At 41.2% G+C, this 18,953-nt stretch overlaps 1 protein-coding gene across 8 annotated transcripts in view; it reads left to right on the top strand.

Annotated features, from left to right (window-relative positions):
* Window positions 1-18,953, top strand: part of Msra (methionine sulfoxide reductase A) — a 368,989-nt gene that overhangs the window by 115,737 nt on the left and 234,299 nt on the right. Inside the window, exon 3 of one of the 8 annotated variants that reach the window (XM_087216701.1) lies at window positions 11,856-11,939. The exons of 6 other annotated variants lie outside the window; for them this stretch is intronic. In XM_087216701.1, the coding sequence (XP_087072827.1) occupies window positions 11,909-11,939 (31 nt within the window). In that variant the 5' untranslated portion in view covers window positions 11,856-11,908. Of the gene's footprint in view, window positions 1-11,855; window positions 11,940-18,953 lie in introns of those variants that run through there. One more of the 8 variants, XM_087216698.1, reaches the window with a different exon arrangement.

Here is an 18,953-nt window from a genome sequence, read left to right as displayed (position 1 = left end):
TTGGTACATTTTAGGTATACAATATAATGACATTCATCATTGGAAATTTGCACCTTTATGTAGTCTCTCTTGGCTCTTATTTTTCACCCTTGCCCAGCCCTCCCTTCAACCCCTCCAGTCCTCTCTATTTACAAAGATTTTGTTCCTACTTTTCCATTTTCTCATATTAATCCCATTCCCTTCTATCCTTTCCCCTAGCCCTCCCACTTCCTTCCCCTTTGCCCCTTTTCTTCCTATTTCACATTACCTGTTATACATTTAGTCCTTATTTACACTTTCAGTTTCTCACACCAGAGAAACTATTTGGTATTTACACATGTGTGTCCTATTTATTTCACTTAAGAGTATCGCCTCAATGTGCATCCACTTAGCTATAAATATCTCTAATTTCTCATTTTTGATGGCTGAGTAGTACTCCATTTTATAAAAAAAACCACATTTTCTTTATCCAGTCTCCAGTTGATGGACATTTGGGCTGTTTCCAAGTCTTAGCTATTACAAACTGTGCTGCTATGAACATGGGTGCACATATATCACTGTGGTATGATTCTTTTAATTCTTTGGGGAAGATATCCAGCAGTGGAATAGCGGGGTCAAATGGGACTTCCAGTCCCAGTTCTTTGAGGTATCTCCATACTGATTTCCACAGTGCTTGCACCAGTCTACACTCCCACCAGCAGTGGAACAGGGTTCCTCTTTCCCCACAGACCTGCCACCATTTGTTATTGGTTGATTTCATGATAGCAGCCATTGTTTCTGGGGTGAGGTGGAATCTCAGCATTGTTTTCATTTGCATCTCTCGAATGACCAGTGATGTTGAACATTTTTTTCATGTATTTATTTGCTATTTCTACTTCTTTGTCTGAGAAATGTCTGTTCATTTCAGATGCCCATTTTTGGATTGGGTCTTTAAATTTGGGAGGTCTGATCTTTTTAAGATCTTTATAGATTTGTGATAGTAGACCTTTGTCTGAGGAAGAGCAGGTGAAGATTTTTTCCCACATTGTGGGTTGTCTCTTCACACTGCTGGTGGTTTCTCTTGCTGTGCAGAAGCCTTTTAATAAGAAGAGAGCCCATTTGTTGATTGTTTGTGCTAGTTCACGGGCAACTGAGGTTTTGTTCATAAAATTTTTTCCTACACCGATGTCTTCAAGGGTTCTACCTAACCTCTGTTTCAACTGGTTCAGAGTTTCTATTTTAATATTTAGACCTTTAATCCATTTTGATTTTAGTTTAGTGCATGGTGAGAGATACAGGTCTAGTTTTAATCTTTGGCAAGTTGAAGCCCTATTTTTCAAGCACCATTTATTAAAGAGGCTATCTTTCCTCCAGTGAGGATGTTTGGCTCCTTTGTCGAAGATGAGATGGCTGAGTGTGTCTGGCATTGTTTCTGCATCTTCTAATCTGTTCCACTGGTCCTCAGGTCTGTTTCTTTGCCAGTACCATGGTGTTTTTATCACAGTAGCTTTGTAGTATAGTTGCAGGTTGGGGATTGTGATACCCCCTGCCATGTCTCTGTTACCTAGAATTGGTTTTGCTATTCTGGGTCTCTTCTTGTTCCAAATGAATTTTTGGATTGTTTTCTCGAGGTCTATGAAGTATGCTGCTGGGATCTCAAGTGGAATTGCATTAAATCTATAGAGCAGTTTTGGAAGTATGGCCATTTTCACTATATTAATCCTTCCTACCCAGGAGCAGGGGATGTCTGTCCATTTTCTGATATCATCTTCAATCTCTCTTTTCAGAGTGCCATAGTTTTCAGAGAAGAGGTCTTTGATTTCTTTTGTTAGGATGATTCCTAGGTATTTCAGTTTTTTGGATGCTATTGTGAAAGGAATTATTTGCCCTATTTCTCTCTCAGTGAGTCTGTCATTCATGTAGAGGAAAGCTACTGATTTTTGTGTGTTGACCTTGTAACCAGCTACTTGACTGAATTTGGTTATTAAGTCTAGAAGACTTTTGGTGGAGTTCTTGGGGTCTTCTATATAGAGTATCATGTCATCTGCAAATAATGACAATTTGACTCCTTCATTACCTATCTTTATTCCTTTTATTTCTTTCTCTTGTCTAATTGCTGTGGCTAATGTTTCCAGAACTATATTGAACAAGAGTGGTGATAGTGGACATTCTTGTCTTGTTCCTGATTTTAGTGTGAAGGGTTTCAGTTTTTGACCATTTAGTAAGATATTGGCTGTTGGTTTTTCATAGATGGCTTCTATCAGTTTGAGGTAGAGACCATCTATTCCAATTTTTTGGAGGGTTTTTATCATAAATTCATGTGGGATTTTGTCAAATGCTTTTTCTGTGTCTATGGAGATAATCATATGGTTTTTGTTCTTGGCTCTATTGATATAGTATATTACATTGATTGATTTTCATATATTGAACGACCCTTGCATCCCTGGGATGAATCCCACTTGATCAGGGTGTATGATCTTCTTGATGATCTTCTGGATTCTGTTTGCCATTATCTTATTAAGAATTTTTGCATCTGTGTTCATTAGTGAGATTGGCCTATAGTTCTCTTTTTCAGTTGAGTCTTTCTCTGCTTTGGGGATCAAGGTGATGCTTGCTTCCAGGACTGAATTTGGGAGTATTGCTTCCCTTTCAATTTCATTGAAGAGTTTAAACAGTAGTGGCAGCAGTTCCTCTCTAAATGTCTTGTAGAATTCAGCGGTGAAGCCATCAGGGCCTGGGCTTTTCTTAGTTGGTAAGTTTTTAATTACATTTTCAATTTCATTGGTTGATATTGGGTTGTTCAGAATATTTAGGTCTTCTTCGTTGAACTTTGGTAATTCATATGTATCTGGGAATCTGTCCATTTCTTCTGTGTTGTCCATCTTATTGTCGTATAGGTTCTGGAAGTAGGTATTGATGATCCTCTGGATTTCTGCTGGATCTGTTGTCATTCCACCCTTTTCATTCCTAATTGCATGGATTTGGGCCTTTTCTTTCATTTTTCTGACAAGGTTGGCTAAAGGTTTGTCAATTTTGTTGATTCTTTCGAAGAACCAACTCTTGGCTTCATTGATTTTTTGTATCATTCTCTTAGTCTCCATTGCATTGATTTCTCCTCTGATCTTTATAATTTCCTCCCTTGTATGAGCTTTGGGGTTGTCCTGCTCTTCTTTTTCTAGAAGCTTGAGGTTCAGCATCAGGTTGTTTAATTGGGCTCGTTCTGTTTTCCTAATATTCATATTCACTGCTATGAATTTCCCTCATAAGACTGCTTTCATTGTGTCCCATAGATTCTGATATGTTGTATTGTCATTGTCATTTAATTGAAGGAACTGTCTGATTTCTTCTTTAATTTCCTCTGTGACCCATTGGTTATTCAGAAGTGTGTTGTTCAATTTCCACATATTTATGAAATTTTTTGAGTTTCTTTTGCTATAGATCTCCAATTTCATTGCACTATGATCTGATAATATACAGGGATAACTTCACTTCCTTTGCACTTACTTAAACATGTTCTGTGTGTGAGTATGTGGTCTATTTTGGAGAATGACCCATGTGGAGCTGAGAAGAATGTGTATTGTGATTTTGTGGGGTGGAAGACTCTGTAAACATCTGTTAAGTTCATTTGTTCAAGAGTTTGAGTTTTAGTATTTCATTACTTATTTTTAGTCTAGTTGATCTATCTATTTGTGACAGTGGGGTGTTGAGGTCCCCCACTACAATTGTATTAGTGCATATAAGACTTTTCATGTCCGTTAGTATTTGTTTTATATAGTTGGGTGCACTAGTGTTTGGTGCATCGATATTTATGATTGTCATCTCTTCCTCTTGGATTCTTCCCTTTACAAGGATGTAGTGTCCTTCTTTGTAATCAATGTTGGCTTGAAATCCACTTGATCTGCAAAGAGGATAGCTACTCCTGCTTTTTGGGGGGTTCCTGTCACATGGAGTATTGTTTTCCACCCTTTTACTTTCAGTCTATGAGTTTCCTTTTGAATTAAGTGTGTTTCTTGTATGCAGCATATTGTTGGATTTTGCTTCTTGACCCATTCTGCCAGTCTATTTCTTTTGATTGGTGAATTTGAGACCATTAACGTTGATGGTTTTAACTGAAACATATTGACTTGTCATTGCCATGACTTTTTCTTTTTGTTGGGTTCTCCCCCTTTCCATTTAATTTCTTGTCATGCCAGATGGGTTCATTCTGCTTTGCTTCCTGGGGTTGTGATCCTCAATGTCTGTTCCTAGGATATTGTGTAAAATTCTTTGGAGTGCTGGTTTGGTATTCATGAAGTTCCTAAGGTGCTCTTTGTCATGAAAGTATCTTATTTGTCCATCAATTTTGATAGATAGTTTTGCAGGGTACATCAATCTGGGTTGGAGGCTGTTTTCTTTTAGGGCTTGGAATATGTCACTCGAAGCTCTTCTTGCCTTGATGGTTTGTGTTGAGAAGTCTGCTGTGATTCTGATGGGCTTTCCTTTGTATGTGATTTGTTTCTTTTCTCTGACTGCTTGGAGAACTTTGTTGTTCTGCTGTGTTTCTGGAATCTTAACAATTATATGCCTATGTGTAGATTTTTTTTGATCAAGGCCGTTTGGAGTCTTATATGCCTCACTTATCTGTATGTCAAGCTCTTTTCCCCTGCTTGGGAAGTTTTCTGCCATTATTTCTGTGAAGAGATTTTTTATGTCATCTGCACTCTCTCCTGTTTCTTTATTGAGCCCAGTCAGTCTTATCTTATTCTTCTTTTCATCATCTAGCAGCTGCTGGATTGATTTCTCATGTTCCCTTATAATTTTGGAGCAGTTTTTCTTTTCCTGGTCACTAACTGCAATCTTATCTTCTATATCTGAAATTCTGTGCTGACATTGGCTCATTCTGCTGTGTAGACTTTCAGTGGAGTTTCTCATGTCCTGGAAATCTATTTGCATCTGTTTTATGGATTCCATTTGTTTCTTATGTTGGGATTCCATCATATTCCTGAGCTCCTCTCTTGATTTATTAATCATGTCTTGCACTAGGGGCACAATTTCTCCTGTTATCTGAGAAATTATTTCTGATTTCATTTTTTTCCAGATCCCCTTTTTTTGGCAGTTCAGTGGGTCCAGGTGGTTGAGTATCAGAGTGTTCCATCTCATTTCCCTTTGGGATAGCTGTAGGTGATCTGAAAGTCTGGTTTTGAGACTTATTTACTTGTTTTCTCATTTTGACTGGGGCGGGGGGCTGTTAGTGCCTGCATGGATTACCTCCTCTGAGCTGGGAGAGGTGGGACAGAGGCCGGGAGCAGCGGTAGGGATGGTGACCCAACAGCCCTTTCCTGTGGGCTGGGAGCAGCAGGAGGGATGGTGGCCAGGAAGCCCCTTCCTCTGGACCAGGAGCAGTGGGATGGCGGCTCAGAAGCCCCTCCCTCTGGGCCAGGAGCAGTGGGAGGGATGGTAGCCCGGAAGCCCCTTCCTCTTGGCTAGGAGCAGTGGGACAGAAGGTGGCCCAAAAGCCCTTTCCTCTGGGCTGGGAGCACTGGGAGTGATGGTGACCGGGAAGCCCCTTCCTCTGGACCAGGAGCAGTGGGATGGTGGCTCAGAAGCCCCTACCTCTGGGCCGGGAGCAGTGGGACTCAGTACCTTGGTCTGGTGGTCTGGTGTCCTCTGTGTCTTTGTAGTGTGGAACTAGGTGGCTACCTGTCTGGAGCGGGGTGATTCGGCGTGTTCTGTGTGTCTCAGGACCTCTGTACGGTGTAGGCAGACCTGCCTGTCTGCAGTGGGGTGATTTGGCATCTTCCGCAAGACTCAAGACCTTGGTAGGGCGTGCACAGACCTGCCTGTCTGCAGCGGGCTGATTCGGCATCTTCTGCGTGACTCAGGACCTCGGTAGGGCATGCCTGTATGATCTTCTTGATGACCCTCTGTATTCTGTTTGCCAGTATCTTGTTGAGGATTTTTGCATCTATGTTCATTAGGGAGATTGGCCTGTAGTTCTCTTTTTCGGTTGGGTCTTTCCCTGGTTTTGGAATCAACGTAATACTTGCTTGCAGGAATTAATTCAGAAGTATTGCTTCCCTTTCAATTACATTGAAAAATTTAAAGAGCAGTGGCAATAATTCTTCTCTAAATGTTTTGTAGAATTCAGCAGTGAAGCCATTGGGACCTTGGCTGTTCTTTGTTGGTAAATTTTTAATTACGTTTTCAATTTTACTGATTGTAATTGGGATGTTTAGAATTTTTATATCTTCTTTGTTCAACTCTGGTAATTCATATGTATCTACAAATCTGTTCATTTCTTCTGTATTTTCCATTTTATTACAGCACAGGTCCTCAAAGTAGGTATTGGATTTCTACTGGATCTGTTGTGACTTCACATTTTTTGTTCCTAATTGCATGTAGTTGAGCCTTTTCTTTTCTTTTTTTGATAAAGTTGGCAAAAGTTTTATTGATTTTATTTATTCTTTCAAAAAACCAACTCTTCAATTCATTGATTTTTTTGTATCATTCTCTTAGTCTCCATTGCATTGATTTCTGCTCTGATCTTTATAATTTCCTCCCTTGTATGAGCTTTGGGTTTATCTTGCTCTTCTTTTTCTAGATGCTTACGATTCAGCATTAGGTTATTTGAGCTTGTTCTGTTTTCCTAGTTTGGGCATTCACTGGTATGAATTTCCCTCATAGAACTGCTTTCATTGTGTCCCATAGATTCCTGTATGTTGTATTGGCATTATCATTTGTTTTTAAAAACTGTCTAATTTCTTCTTTAATTTCCTCTGTGACCCATTGATTGTTCAGGAGAGTGTTATTCAATTTCCATATGTTTGTAGAGTTCTTGCAGTTTCTTATGCTATTGATCTCCAGTTTAATTCCACTGTGGTCTGATAATATACACAAGATAACTTCAATTCCTTTCCATGTACTTAAACATATTCTATGAGCTAGTATGTGGTCTATTTTGAAGAATGACCTATGTGCAGCTGAAAAGAATGTATATTCTGATTTTGTGGGGTGGAACACTCTGTAGACATCTATTAAGTCCATTTGTTCAAAAGCTTGGTTCAGTTCTAGTATTTTGTTGTAGATTTTTTTGTCTAGATGATCTGTCTATTTGTGACAGTGGAGTATTGAGGTTTCCCACTACAATTGTATTAGTGTGTATTTGGTTTTTAGTGTCCATTAATATTTGTTTTGTATAGTTGGGGACATTCATATTTGGTGCATATATATTTATGATTGTCATTTCTTCCTCTTGGATTTTTTCCTTTACAAGGATGTAGTGACCTTCTTTGTCTCTCTTAATTAGTTTTGGTTTGAAATTTACTTTGTCTGCAATTAAGATAGCTAACCCTGATTTTTTCCATATTCCTTTCACATGGAGAACTGTTTTCCATCCTTTTACTTTCAGTCTATGAATTTCTTTTTGAACTAGGTACATTTCTTGGATACAGCATATTGTTGGAGTTTGCTTCTCATCCATTCTGCCAGTCTATTTCTTTTAATTGGTGAATTGAGGCCGTTAACATTAGTGGTTATAACTGATATGTATTGACTTATCATTGTCATGTTATTTTCCTGTTGTTGGTTCTTTTTTATTTTTCTCCCTCTCCCTTTAATTTCTTGCCTTGCCTGATGAATTTGCTCTGTTGGGCCTCATGGAGTTGTGACCTTTGTTATCTTTTTCTAGGATATTGTTTAGAGTTGTTTGGAGTGCTGGTTTGGTATTCATGAAATTTCTTAGGTGTTCTTTGTCATGGAAGTATCTTATGTCCCCATCAAGTTTGAAAGATAGTTTTGCAGAATACATCAGTCTAAGTTGGGGGTAGTTTTCTTTTAGGGCTTGAAATATCTCACTCCAGATTCTCCTTGACTTGAGATTTTGTGTTGAGAAGTCTGCCGTGATTCTGATGGGCTTTCCTTTGCATGTGACTTGTTTCTTTTCTCTAACTGCTTGTAGTATTTTGTCCTTCTGTTGGGTTTCTGGGATCTTGATTATTATATGTCTAGGTGTAGATTTTTTTGGTCATGGCTAGTTGGAGTCCTACATGCTGCACTTATCTGTATGTCAAATTCTTTTGCTCTGTTTGGGACGTTTTCTGTCATTAATTCTTTGAACAGTTTTTTATGTCATTTGTACTTTCTCCTGCTTTTTCATGGACTCCTATCAGTCTTATATTATTCTTCTTTGCATCAAATAGGAGCTGTTGGATTGATTTCTCATGGTCCCTTACTATTTTTAAGGGATCTCTCTTTTCACGGTCACTGACCACCATCCTGTCTTCTCTATGTGATATTCTGTCTTTAGATTGGCTCAGTCTGCTGTGTATGCTTTCAATAGAGTTTTTAATCTCCTGGGTATCTGTTTGAATCTGTTTCATGGATTCTATTTCTTTCCTATGTTGGGCAATCATGGTTTCCATCATGGTCCTGAACTCATCTATTTTTTGTCTGTGTCTGTTCTAGAGTCTCTAATCATGTCTTTCATTCTGCTCACCATTTCTGTAGTTATCTGGGAAATTATTTCTGTTTTGAATTTTTCTGGAGCCTTATTCATCTGTTTTGGTACTTCCTGTGCCATCAGTTCAGGGTGTCCAGGTGGTTGATTATCAGACTTTTCCACCTCATTTCTCCCAGAATTTGCCTCTGGTGGACTGGAAGTCTGGGTTTGTGCCTTGGTTAAATGCCTTCTCATTTTTAATTTTGTTGTTGGTACTGTCCTTGGTTCAATCCCTGGGTTGATACTTCGATATTGCTTATTGTAAGTATCTTTGTTGCTTGTATTTAGAACACTTATGGAATGATTGCTTCTCTGAGGTGTCTTCCAGATATAGCTGGTCTTTAGGTTTTGAGTCTCTAATCACTGTGAGGCTATCTCATTTTCATTATACCAGGAAGGACAACTGATTAGACCTTAGCCCAAATGATGCAATCAGCAACACAATAGCATCAAGCGCAGCTTAGAAAATAACAATTTGTGGTAGTTACTAATCTATCACCTTTAACTCTGTGAATTAAATCAAAATTGAGGACCAGCCCAAAATATGTTTATAGTGAATAAACTCTTCAATATAGCAACTTTACCCTTGAGGATGGGGAGTTAGAAGGAGTTGGGGAAGGAGGGATAGATAGGTAGAAGGATAGGGAAAGATTAGCAGTGAGGCCAGAGCACAGAGGAAGATCACCCAAACTCAAACTGTTGAAGACAAGAGGAAAAGACAGAATGAAAGAACAAAGATGAGAACAGAACAACCTAACAGCAATAGAGAGGCTATAAACTGTATTTACTTTCCTTTAAAACTAATGACAATAAAGAGAAGGAAAAAGGGAAGAAAGGAAAAAGAAGGAAGACATCCAAACTAGGGCCAGAACAGGGACAAAAAGGGAGATGAAGAACAATGTGGGAGAGCGAGAGAGTGAGAGAGAGAGAGAAAGAAAAGAAAAAAAAGGAAAAAGAAGGAAAAAAAGAAAAATTTGAATAGTAGAAAAAATTAAAAATAAGAGAAAAAATAATAATTTTGAGAATAACAAAAAATAAAAATGAAGGGCCTCCTTCAGGGTATGTCTCTGCTGTCACAATAGAGTACATGGACAACAGTGTGCAGATATAAGTCAATTAGTTTTAGCAAGCCAGTAGCAGACCCACGAGATTCAGGCTGATTTCTGGCTGCAAGTCCCAAGTTGAGTTCCCTGACCTCCTGCAGGCTTGAACTCTGCAAGGTTCTTCTGCAGGTTCTAGCTGCCCTTCCCCTGAAGATAGTCCAGGTTCTAATGGGAGGTGATCCCTCCAACTTACCAACTAACGTGATCTAGTGTGCTTTTATTACAGAGATTCTCTTCACTTTTCCAGTGGGCTTCAATTTTCATCAAGGAGCCTGAGAGAGGCCCTCTTTCTGTTGTTCACTTCGGCTCTATCTTCTGCAGCTCAGGACAATGGCCTTTATGACCCCCAGTGCCTCTGCAGTCTGTGCTGTGTGGGACCAGGTACCTACTCAACCAGGAGGCCAGAGGCAGGGGTGAGGGGGTGCTGGACTGGGGTGGTGTGCCTGTGGTGTGCAGGTGGGGCGGGGCGACAGCTCCACTCGGCTGAGGTCCTCATTGGTCTGCTCGTCGCTCAGAGGCCAAAAAAGTGTTATTTAAAATACATTGTAGAGGCCCGGGGGGGTTAGCTCAGTTGTTCCAGCACCTGTCTCGCAAGCGCAAGGTCCCGAGCTCGATCCCTGGTTCCAAAAAAAAAAAACATTGTTGAGAGAAGTGAAAAGACAAGTCTTGCATATATTTTGTTTGATGTCATTATAAATGATATTGTCAATGTTTTCAATTTCTAACTATTCATCATTAATACATAAAATCTCTGATTTTTGTATGTTGACTTTGTATCCTGAGATCTATGACACTTAGTTATTGCCTCTTGTAGCTTGTTGGTCTGTTGGTCAGTATTTTCTTTGTAGACTGTTATAGAGTGTTTGGGTCCTGCAAAATTCATACATCAAAACTCTAAATCCCAATGCAATGTATTAGGAGGTGGGGCTATGGGATTAATGCCCTTATGAAAAAGACCCCTCCCTCCATGTGAGGGCACAGGAAAAGACAGCCCCTCACCAAGTGCCACATCTGCTGGGGCCTTCATCTTGGACTCCCAGCCTCCAGAACTGTGAGAAAAAATTTTTGATGTTGATAAGTCACTTGGTGTTTGGGAATTTGTTATAGAAGCCCACAGGGACTAAGACTAATCATATGTTCTGTGAGTATGGATGGTTTTGATGATCTAAATGCATCTTTATTTCCTTTTCTTGCCTTATGTTGCTGGCTAGACCTGGCGTGATGCTGCAGGGATAGAAACGGTAAAAGGATCTCCTGCCTGGCTCTTGATTGCGTGGGAAAAGCATCTGTCTTTCCCATTAAGAACAATGCTCACTGTAGGCTTCTTGAGAGTACTGCTGTTCGCTGTCACTTTCAGCACCGAGGGGCCGGTTACAGCCTCCCAGCTGACTTTGCTCTATATCTGTAACATCCTGCTGAAAGGAACAGAGAGAAGCAGGCTGGGCCAGATGGAGTCTAGTTAGAAAGAGCTGCTGGTTGGGAATCAATTTTAATGTGCTTTAGAGAATGTGGTCTCTCTGTGTTATGGGCCACTTCTCTTGTCTGCCTCTGTCCTTTTCTCCCTAAACTCCTTGGCCTTAAAAAAACTGTGAGTGCCAATATTTTAAGTTGCTTCAATTTGAACTGTCTACATTTGAAAATAGAATCTTAAGGAAACCAGTAGCTCTCTGTATTGCCTTCGTACTTGTGATAAAAATTCTTAGCAAAATTTCACCCTGTAGTTGGTGTGAGAGAAAACAAGGGCCTATATCTTTGTTGATAAGACATCAAGTAACAAACAAATTATTATTAAGCAATAAAATTGTAAGAAGAAATATACTTTTTAATCTGTGAGCATTGACCAGATTGCCACACATTTGATAGCACAGGCAGCCACAGCTGATTGCAGATACAGAATCACCCAGTTATTACAGAGAGACTTTACTGGAAAAAGTGAAATCATCAACTCCACAGTGTGAGGGCACTTTGAATATTATCTTTAAAATGCCTTTGCAGTTCATTGAGCTGGTAGTTGAATTTGTGCAAAGTAGCAGTCATTGTAGTGACATCATAATTCTCTTAACAACCACTTGAAATCAGAAAGCATTCTATCTGTTGTTTAGATTTGGCAAAGCATTTCTTTTGTCATGTTATAAGCTGTTTATATGTCTCTTATCTGGAGAGATAATACAGTATCTGAAGCCCAAAGTATCTGCTTTAGGCCTGGAACCAAGGGAATTTAGGTTATGGGATAGGGGCATGTAGGTAGTGTTGTATATGTTGCAATGATAATGACAAGAATTATAATCATAAATAAAAATAAACACACCCTCTTCCAGATTTCCACATGGACTAGGAGGACACCCTGCTGGGCTGGGGCAGAGGCCCAGAAATGTGGAAGAGCCATGGACACATGGAAGGAGGTGACAAAGACAATGGCAGTGAGACTGGGGCAGTGGCTGGTGTGGGTGTGTGTCACCTGGCAGGGGAGATGATGCTGGCTAATGAAGAAGCTTCTGGATTCTAGAGCAGGAAAGGAAGCAGATGAGGAGACTAACTGCCTCAGATCATAGGGACTGTTTGGAAGGACTTGGCTATAGGTCTTTTTCTCTGGGACTGACTCTGAAGTCCTGTCAGGAGACCCCAGCTGTGGTCATTGTGGTGGTGGGTAAATCAGGTGGTGAAGGTGAAGAAGGAAGACTGGCTGGATGGCAGAGCATGAACTGAGGGGCAAAGGTTAGGGAATGTGCTGGTTAGGAGCTAGTTGAAGTAGATGATAGTCTTAAAACTTAGGCTAAGGGGGCAAAAGAAAGAGCTCAAGTTGGTGCTGGGAATGGAGGTCAGAGGGACCTTCCAGAGAGGCCAGGGCCCAAAGTCTTAGGTGTAGGAAGAGCTGAGGGGAGGGAGGCAGAACCAAAGAGAGCAAGAGGCTCAGCTAGCCATAGCTTGCCCCCCTTCTACTGGGATCTTTCCTTGGATTATGGGGCCTGGGAGGAGCAGGCTGGGCAGGTCCATGGTGGTTATGCTCAGAGGTGGACTCACTAAATGGTCCATGACATCAGACCAAGCAGAAAAGGCCACATCAGGGCAAGAGAAAAGCCAATGGCCTTCAAACTGGGTCTCTTGAGAGCTTGAAAGGTGAAGGGAGAGAGGGAGTGGCGGGAAGACCTTTCTGGACAGTAGGAGGGTTATAAAGACCCTTTAAAATAGTGCATGTTTGGGGGTTGTTTTCTCACAGCAAGTGCTGCCTCTCAGAGCCCTTTTTCTATTCAAAATCCTCCCAGTACAATCTGTTCTATTTTAAATCTTAGTACCTGTGGTTCCAATATGTGTTCTTAGTCCTTCAAAAAGAAAGCAGTTAAATTCCAGGGCAGCTCTGAGCTAAAGGCTCTCTGATTGCTTGGAGTCGTTGTTCTCTGCCACGTGAGGGACTAAAATTGGTGTCAGCCATGTCACGCTCCACCCCTGTGAAGTCAAGTGGTCACTGTGTTGAGGACCCTGAAGGTGTAGAGTGGACAGGGAGGTGGCCAAGGTCAGAGTGGGACTCTGTCAAATCAGAGAGGACTGACCACGTATCTACACGGGACCATGTCATCCTCCTCCAACCTGAACCTTGAGAAAAACCAGCTCCCTCTGGCTGGTCCAGGCATTGCCCACAGATCATGGCTATGACTGCTCTCCAAGCATCTCCCTGACACTTCAGACGTCTGCTGAGCGCTCCTTGGGCTGCCTGCCCAGGAATCTTCCTGCTTGTCTTTCTTCTGGGCTTGCAGCCAGGCCCAACTTTTCAAGATGTTGTCTTCCAAATCCTGCCTTGATTCACTCAATCTGAACCCCTTCTTTGTCACTGTTTTCTTGTCACTCTTTTGGTTTTTCCTGCAGTCATCTGTGTTCCTTGTCTGTCCCATCTTAGTCATTTGCATTTGAAAATGACTGCATTTCCATTTCACTCCCAGGAGGCACCCTTTGTCTACCCTGAAGAAGTGCACCTGGGCTGCACCTGAGACTGAGAGCCAGGCTGGTCCTTCCTGGGTGCTGAGGGCTTGGTGCACAGTTGGGTTGGCATCCCAACTGGCGCCATCGGCCTGGGCCAATTTATGACAGGGAAGAAGGGAGGCCTCCCAGTCCCATCATTATCTAAGAGAGATTCCAGGCAAGGGAATCTGGCATGGCCTTAGCTGTCTCTGCACATTATGGACAGAGACTAGGTAGATGGGATGGTAGTGGGGCTATTGGTGAGGTGAGGGGAAGTCCCTTGAAAAGGGAGAGAATATGAGGGACACAGATGGACGAGCTCATGGTGATGTCTGGAAAGAGAAAGTGGACTGGGTGTATGACCTTTCAGACAAAGGGATGGTAAGGGTAGATCAAGCTGGAGGAGATCCTGGGGAGTGGCCAGTAGCCAGCTATCGTTGCTTATCATCACACAGCCATGCTTCTCCACAACGCTTCCTCTTAGACCTTTTGGAACCATCTGACTCACTTATTTAAGCTTTTCCCTTTGAAGATGTTTGGTATCATTTTGATCCAGTCCTTGTATGTAGGTAAATATTACAACTGATGACTGAAAGTTCTTCAAAATCTATGATGCTTTCGTCTCTATAGTACAACTCTATTTCCTATTTTCAATATTTACTTTTGGACTTACCACTCCATCGAGGTTATTTATTTTTGACTCACTCCTCACAATAGACATAGGCAAATAGGATAAGGCAGCATCATTTTCTTCCATTCATTTCATCTTTTATCAGCATTTAGTTCTCATGTGTGGCTTTTCCTGAGTCATCAGTATTGGGCTAATGGACTGGAACAGCCCAAGTTGAAAGGTAATTACTTACTCTATTGCTGATAGCCCAGATGAGAATAGGACTTATTAGATCTGTAATAATGGAAATCTGTGTTTAATGCAGATCTTTTAAGCAGTTTGAAACGATCTCAAATTCATCTTTCTTTGCCATATGTTAAAATGTCACATTATGGTTTTAAAATTCAGGATGAGAACTGAAGTTTTAGGAGGAGCCTGCCTGTGGAAAAGTTCCCAAATCTGTTCTTTTAAAATCAGAGGCATTTGTTCATCTCACATCAAGCCTTCTTCAAGAAGCGAGCCTTGACTGAGCTCACTCAAGGACAGGGTAGGACTGGGAAGAATAGGGCTCAATTCATGAGGAGCCAAGACAAGAAGGACCAAGAGGAAGCAAGTCTGGTAGCCCCTGGGTGGTGGCATGAGGCTTCTGGGAGACTTAGGTCTTGGGTTTGGAAAATGTACCCAAGTCTAGAGCTACTTTGCATTAGTCTTCGAGGTGGGCCCAGAGCAATATGGTCATTAGCCCAGTTCTAGTTGGAGCTGTAGAAGATATCAATGTTTCCATAAGCATTGATTTCTTGAAATGTAACTCCAGAGTCGTCTGTGTAAAGCCTGTCCTTGTCATGATGCAGGTTCTGACCTTCATTTCAGTGACATTAAGTGACTAGGCCAAGGCCATATCAATTAGCCCTGGATTCGACAGGGCAGAATCTACTTACTACCAGGGCTCCTGCCATACTTTCTAAAGTACATTCCAATGAGGACTTCCAGTCTACTCCCTATTTTCTCAGATTATTTCTGCTATCCTCTATCTGTCTTCTGGCCTGAGAAATGGCCCTAAATAATTTAGCTTCCTCTCTAGTGTAGAGTCTTGTCTGGAGACTGCTTAATGGGGGTGATAACCTCATGATATTTCATAAATGAAGCAGGAAGATCACGGAAGATGCTTATACTACATTTACTTGTCTGTTGCTTTAAAGAAAATTTCTGAGCCTTGATACTTTTTGCTTGTTTGTTTTTTCTTTTTTCTTTTTTTTTTGGTACCAGGGATCGAACTCGGGACCTCGTGCTTTCGAGGCAGGCGGCAGAACCACTGAGCTAAATCTCTGGCCCCAGACTTGATACTTTCTGTCAGTACATTTTCTTTGAGTGCACTGAGCTTGCTAAGTGCACAGTGCTTCAGGAGTATGATATGATGAACCTCTATTTTGGGAAAAATGGTCATTTTTAATGGATATAGAAATAACTGTTTTTTCATGATATGTTAGCATTGACTTAAAAGTTGCTTATAGTCATTTGTCACATATTTCGGTGACTCAGTGTATACTATTAGGGAAATTTAAGATTTTTTTGGTAACAGAGCTCCTGTGTTATATCTGGTATTGTTGATGTTTGATTTATTGGTGACATTTTCTAGACTGATTTATGGTAAGTCCTGAAATTTTCTAAAACTAGTCTTTGAAAGAAGAAAAGCTGTCGATACCATGGGTATCACATCAAAAGCTTGTGCTACCTGCATAGTATCTGATTCATTGGGACATGTCTATTTATAGTTGAAGTAAGGTGAGGATTTTAAGAACTAGAGGGAGTCTTCTGGGCCCCCAGTTGAGAAAAAAATAAGAGGTGAAAGGACCTTTCCAGAATATCTCAGCATTAGTCTGGACCCTAGCCACCTAGAGGTCTAGACCAATCCACCTTTAGGTCTGTATTCCACCACCTCTAGCTTTGGATCTCAGCTACCTCTAAGTATAGACCCTGCCACCTCTAGGTCTGGACCCCACCACCTCAGCTACTTCTAGGTCTAGACCCAACCCCGTCACTTCTAGGCTTACATTCTTCCTACCACTTCAGTCAGTCATTTATTTCAGAAATATAAACAAAGTTTTACATTTGGTCAGCTCCTAATGAGTACACCTCTGAGTATTTATGAGACTGGAAAATTTTGTGATTCTTTCAGAGGAAGAAATCTTATTTGTAAAGAGACTGGCTAATTATCCATGACATTTAAAATGTCTGCATTGTCCTTGAGCTATGAGTGTGAAAATCAGAAGACTTGGGAGTATACACTTCCTGATAGATTTTCTTAGTTTCACATACCCTGATTGTAAAAACCAAAGGAATCTTAGGTGTTCAGCAATAATAACATTCCAAACAGGAAAGTAATTGAAAAAAAATCTGTTAACTGCATTATCGCTAATTTTGTATTATAGAAAATAGGACAGAGTTATAAGTGGAGATAGAATAAACATATTTTCCAGAGAAAAGTGAATATTCACCTTTAGTGGCTGAAAGCATGTATTCCCGTTGCGTAGACATCAGTGATGTAATGGTCCCATGTTGTAGTTCACATGTTGTTTCTTCAGTTGAAATTCAGAGTATCCCAGGGTGATGAGCAGGCTGCGCTGTTAAAAGATTGGAAGCTCTGAATCTTTCAAGATTGGAACTCAGTAGAGATGTTCTAGGCTGTTTTCCTAGACAAAGAGGCAAGGAGGACCACTGTTCTTATCTATGACTGAGAAGAACAAGGTGACACAGTGTCTAGACCTATTTCTCAGAGCTGCTGCCTGATAAAGTGAGTCCTTCATAAAGGCTTTTGTTGGTGTTTCTTGGTAATTTTATTGGTTTTCTGTCTTTTTTTTTACTGGAGGAGTATGACTTATACCTGGTTGCAAGTTCTTGGATGCTTTGCTGATTCGAGAGCATTGGAAAGAATTAAGACTCCCCCTTGGTCACAGTCTCCCCGTGGTGGCACCCTGTTCACTGTGATAATCCTGGTGAGGCTGTGCCCCATCCTGTGTCATGGTTGCCCTGCAGGTCAGTGTTATCTTCTAATACTTGAAATATTTTTACCTCAAAAGAAATGTGGTGATAAGATAGCACCATCATCTATTTTAAAAAATATAGCAAAGCTCTCAAGTTTCTTGTCAGAGCTGCAAATGCTTGGATCTGCACACTGACTAGGTGCCATGGGCAAAAGACAAAGTTCAGTTTCTCTCTGTAACTGCGGAACTCTGGCCTCTGAGAGTCTGCCTCTTCATCTTTCTGGAAAAGGGGTGGGACTGAGCGAGCTCCATACTTACTTTCAGCTCTCACGGCCTGTCATTTATAATTATGATCCATGTTGTGTGTGTACTTCGGTCATTCTGAAAAGAAAGAAGGCTTTGTGTTGGGATGGTTTCATCTTGGCATGGTATGTCTATGTTTGTTCAGAGGGTGCTTTCTGTTTGGTGTTTGGCCTTGACCTGCTTTCTTCGAGGCTGGCTTTGAGGTCCAGGTCTGGACATAAGAGGCCATGTGAATTAGGAATGTGGGCTGTGGCATAAACAGACCTGGGTTCAATTCCTGGTTCCAAATCTCATTTGAGCTATTTCTTTCAGGTAAAAGATAGGAATGCTGCTATTTGGGGGCACTGAGGTAAGGTTTAAAAAGATATTGATGGTGAAGCCCTTGGTGAGATTACTAATTCATGGCTGCCCGGTTCCCTTTTTTAATGTATGGAAATGTTGGCTCTTGAGTTGTCCTGGATGAAAAACTATTTCCTTTGTACTAAAAAAAGAATTTCTGATACCACCGTGTGGGTTTTTCCATGCTAAGCAATTTGTCAGTTTTCTGGAGATAGCAGCTGGTGTCCAGGGATTCACTTCACTTCTGGCACTCACTACCCAGAGTGTCAGACTTCATAGGTTAAGGGCTCAGTACCCTAAGACTACTGTCATTGCACTCCATGTGCCAATTGCAAGTCCCGGGTTGTCATTGTATTTCTGTCTGAAGTAGCTCCTACAACCTCCTCTCGGGTTCCATAATTTGTTAGAATGGCTCAGGAGATGCTTTACTTATATGTATTGGTTTGTTGTAAAGGAATCAACTCAGGAGTAGCCAGATGGAAAATATGATAAGGTGAGGCACAAGGATGGAATGCTTCCATGCCCTTCTATGCGATGCCACCCTAGCAGCCCCTAGATGTGTTCAACAACCCTGAAGTTTCTGATAGCAGAGTTGGAACATTTGGCCCAGAGATAATAGAAATGAAGCCAAGCCAAGGAGTATGAACACTCAGGCAAAGCCTTAATTTGGAGGGTGGGGGGTTTACCTCAGGATGAGGGGAGACAGGCCTGATTGAGAAAAATCAAACAGGCTGACCCCATAACAAAGAAGGGAGCAAGCTTTTATCAGGTGGGTTGCTGGGGGTGGGCTAAGGTCTGGTAGTTTTTCTCTCATCCTAGGCACAGTTTTAAAAGGTATTTTCTTGTGCAAACAGCCTGGCCTTGAGGAACAGGCAGTCTGCTTATCCCAGGATCTGTTATGTTCCTAAAAGTCCTCCATCTTGTACAAACATTCTGGCCTTGGGATAAAGATGGGCTGCAGGAACTACTAAGAGGAAAACACAAACCGTGGTTTTAACCAGTAACGGGTTAAAGGCTTGGGAATTTGTTTGCCCTCTGACCTTTTGTGGTCATTCCCAACAGTTTTATTCTCTCATCCAGTTCATTTTTGGAGATGTTATGGTGACAGCATTCTGGCTTTAACCATTTACTTCACCTTTGAGGTTGATAAGACTGTTTGGGAGAGTGAGGGGTAAGGAGGAGCTCATACTGTGCTTTTAATGGGCAACAGTCTCCGAGTTAGGGCCCTG

This window comes from Heterocephalus glaber, unplaced genomic scaffold (genome assembly GCF_053883595.1).
Source record: "Heterocephalus glaber isolate CG9 unplaced genomic scaffold, H.glaber_assembly_v1.0 deba00001460, whole genome shotgun sequence".
NCBI lineage: Eukaryota > Metazoa > Chordata > Mammalia > Rodentia > Bathyergidae > Heterocephalus > Heterocephalus glaber.
This window is presented reverse-complemented; position numbering and strand designations above follow the sequence as displayed.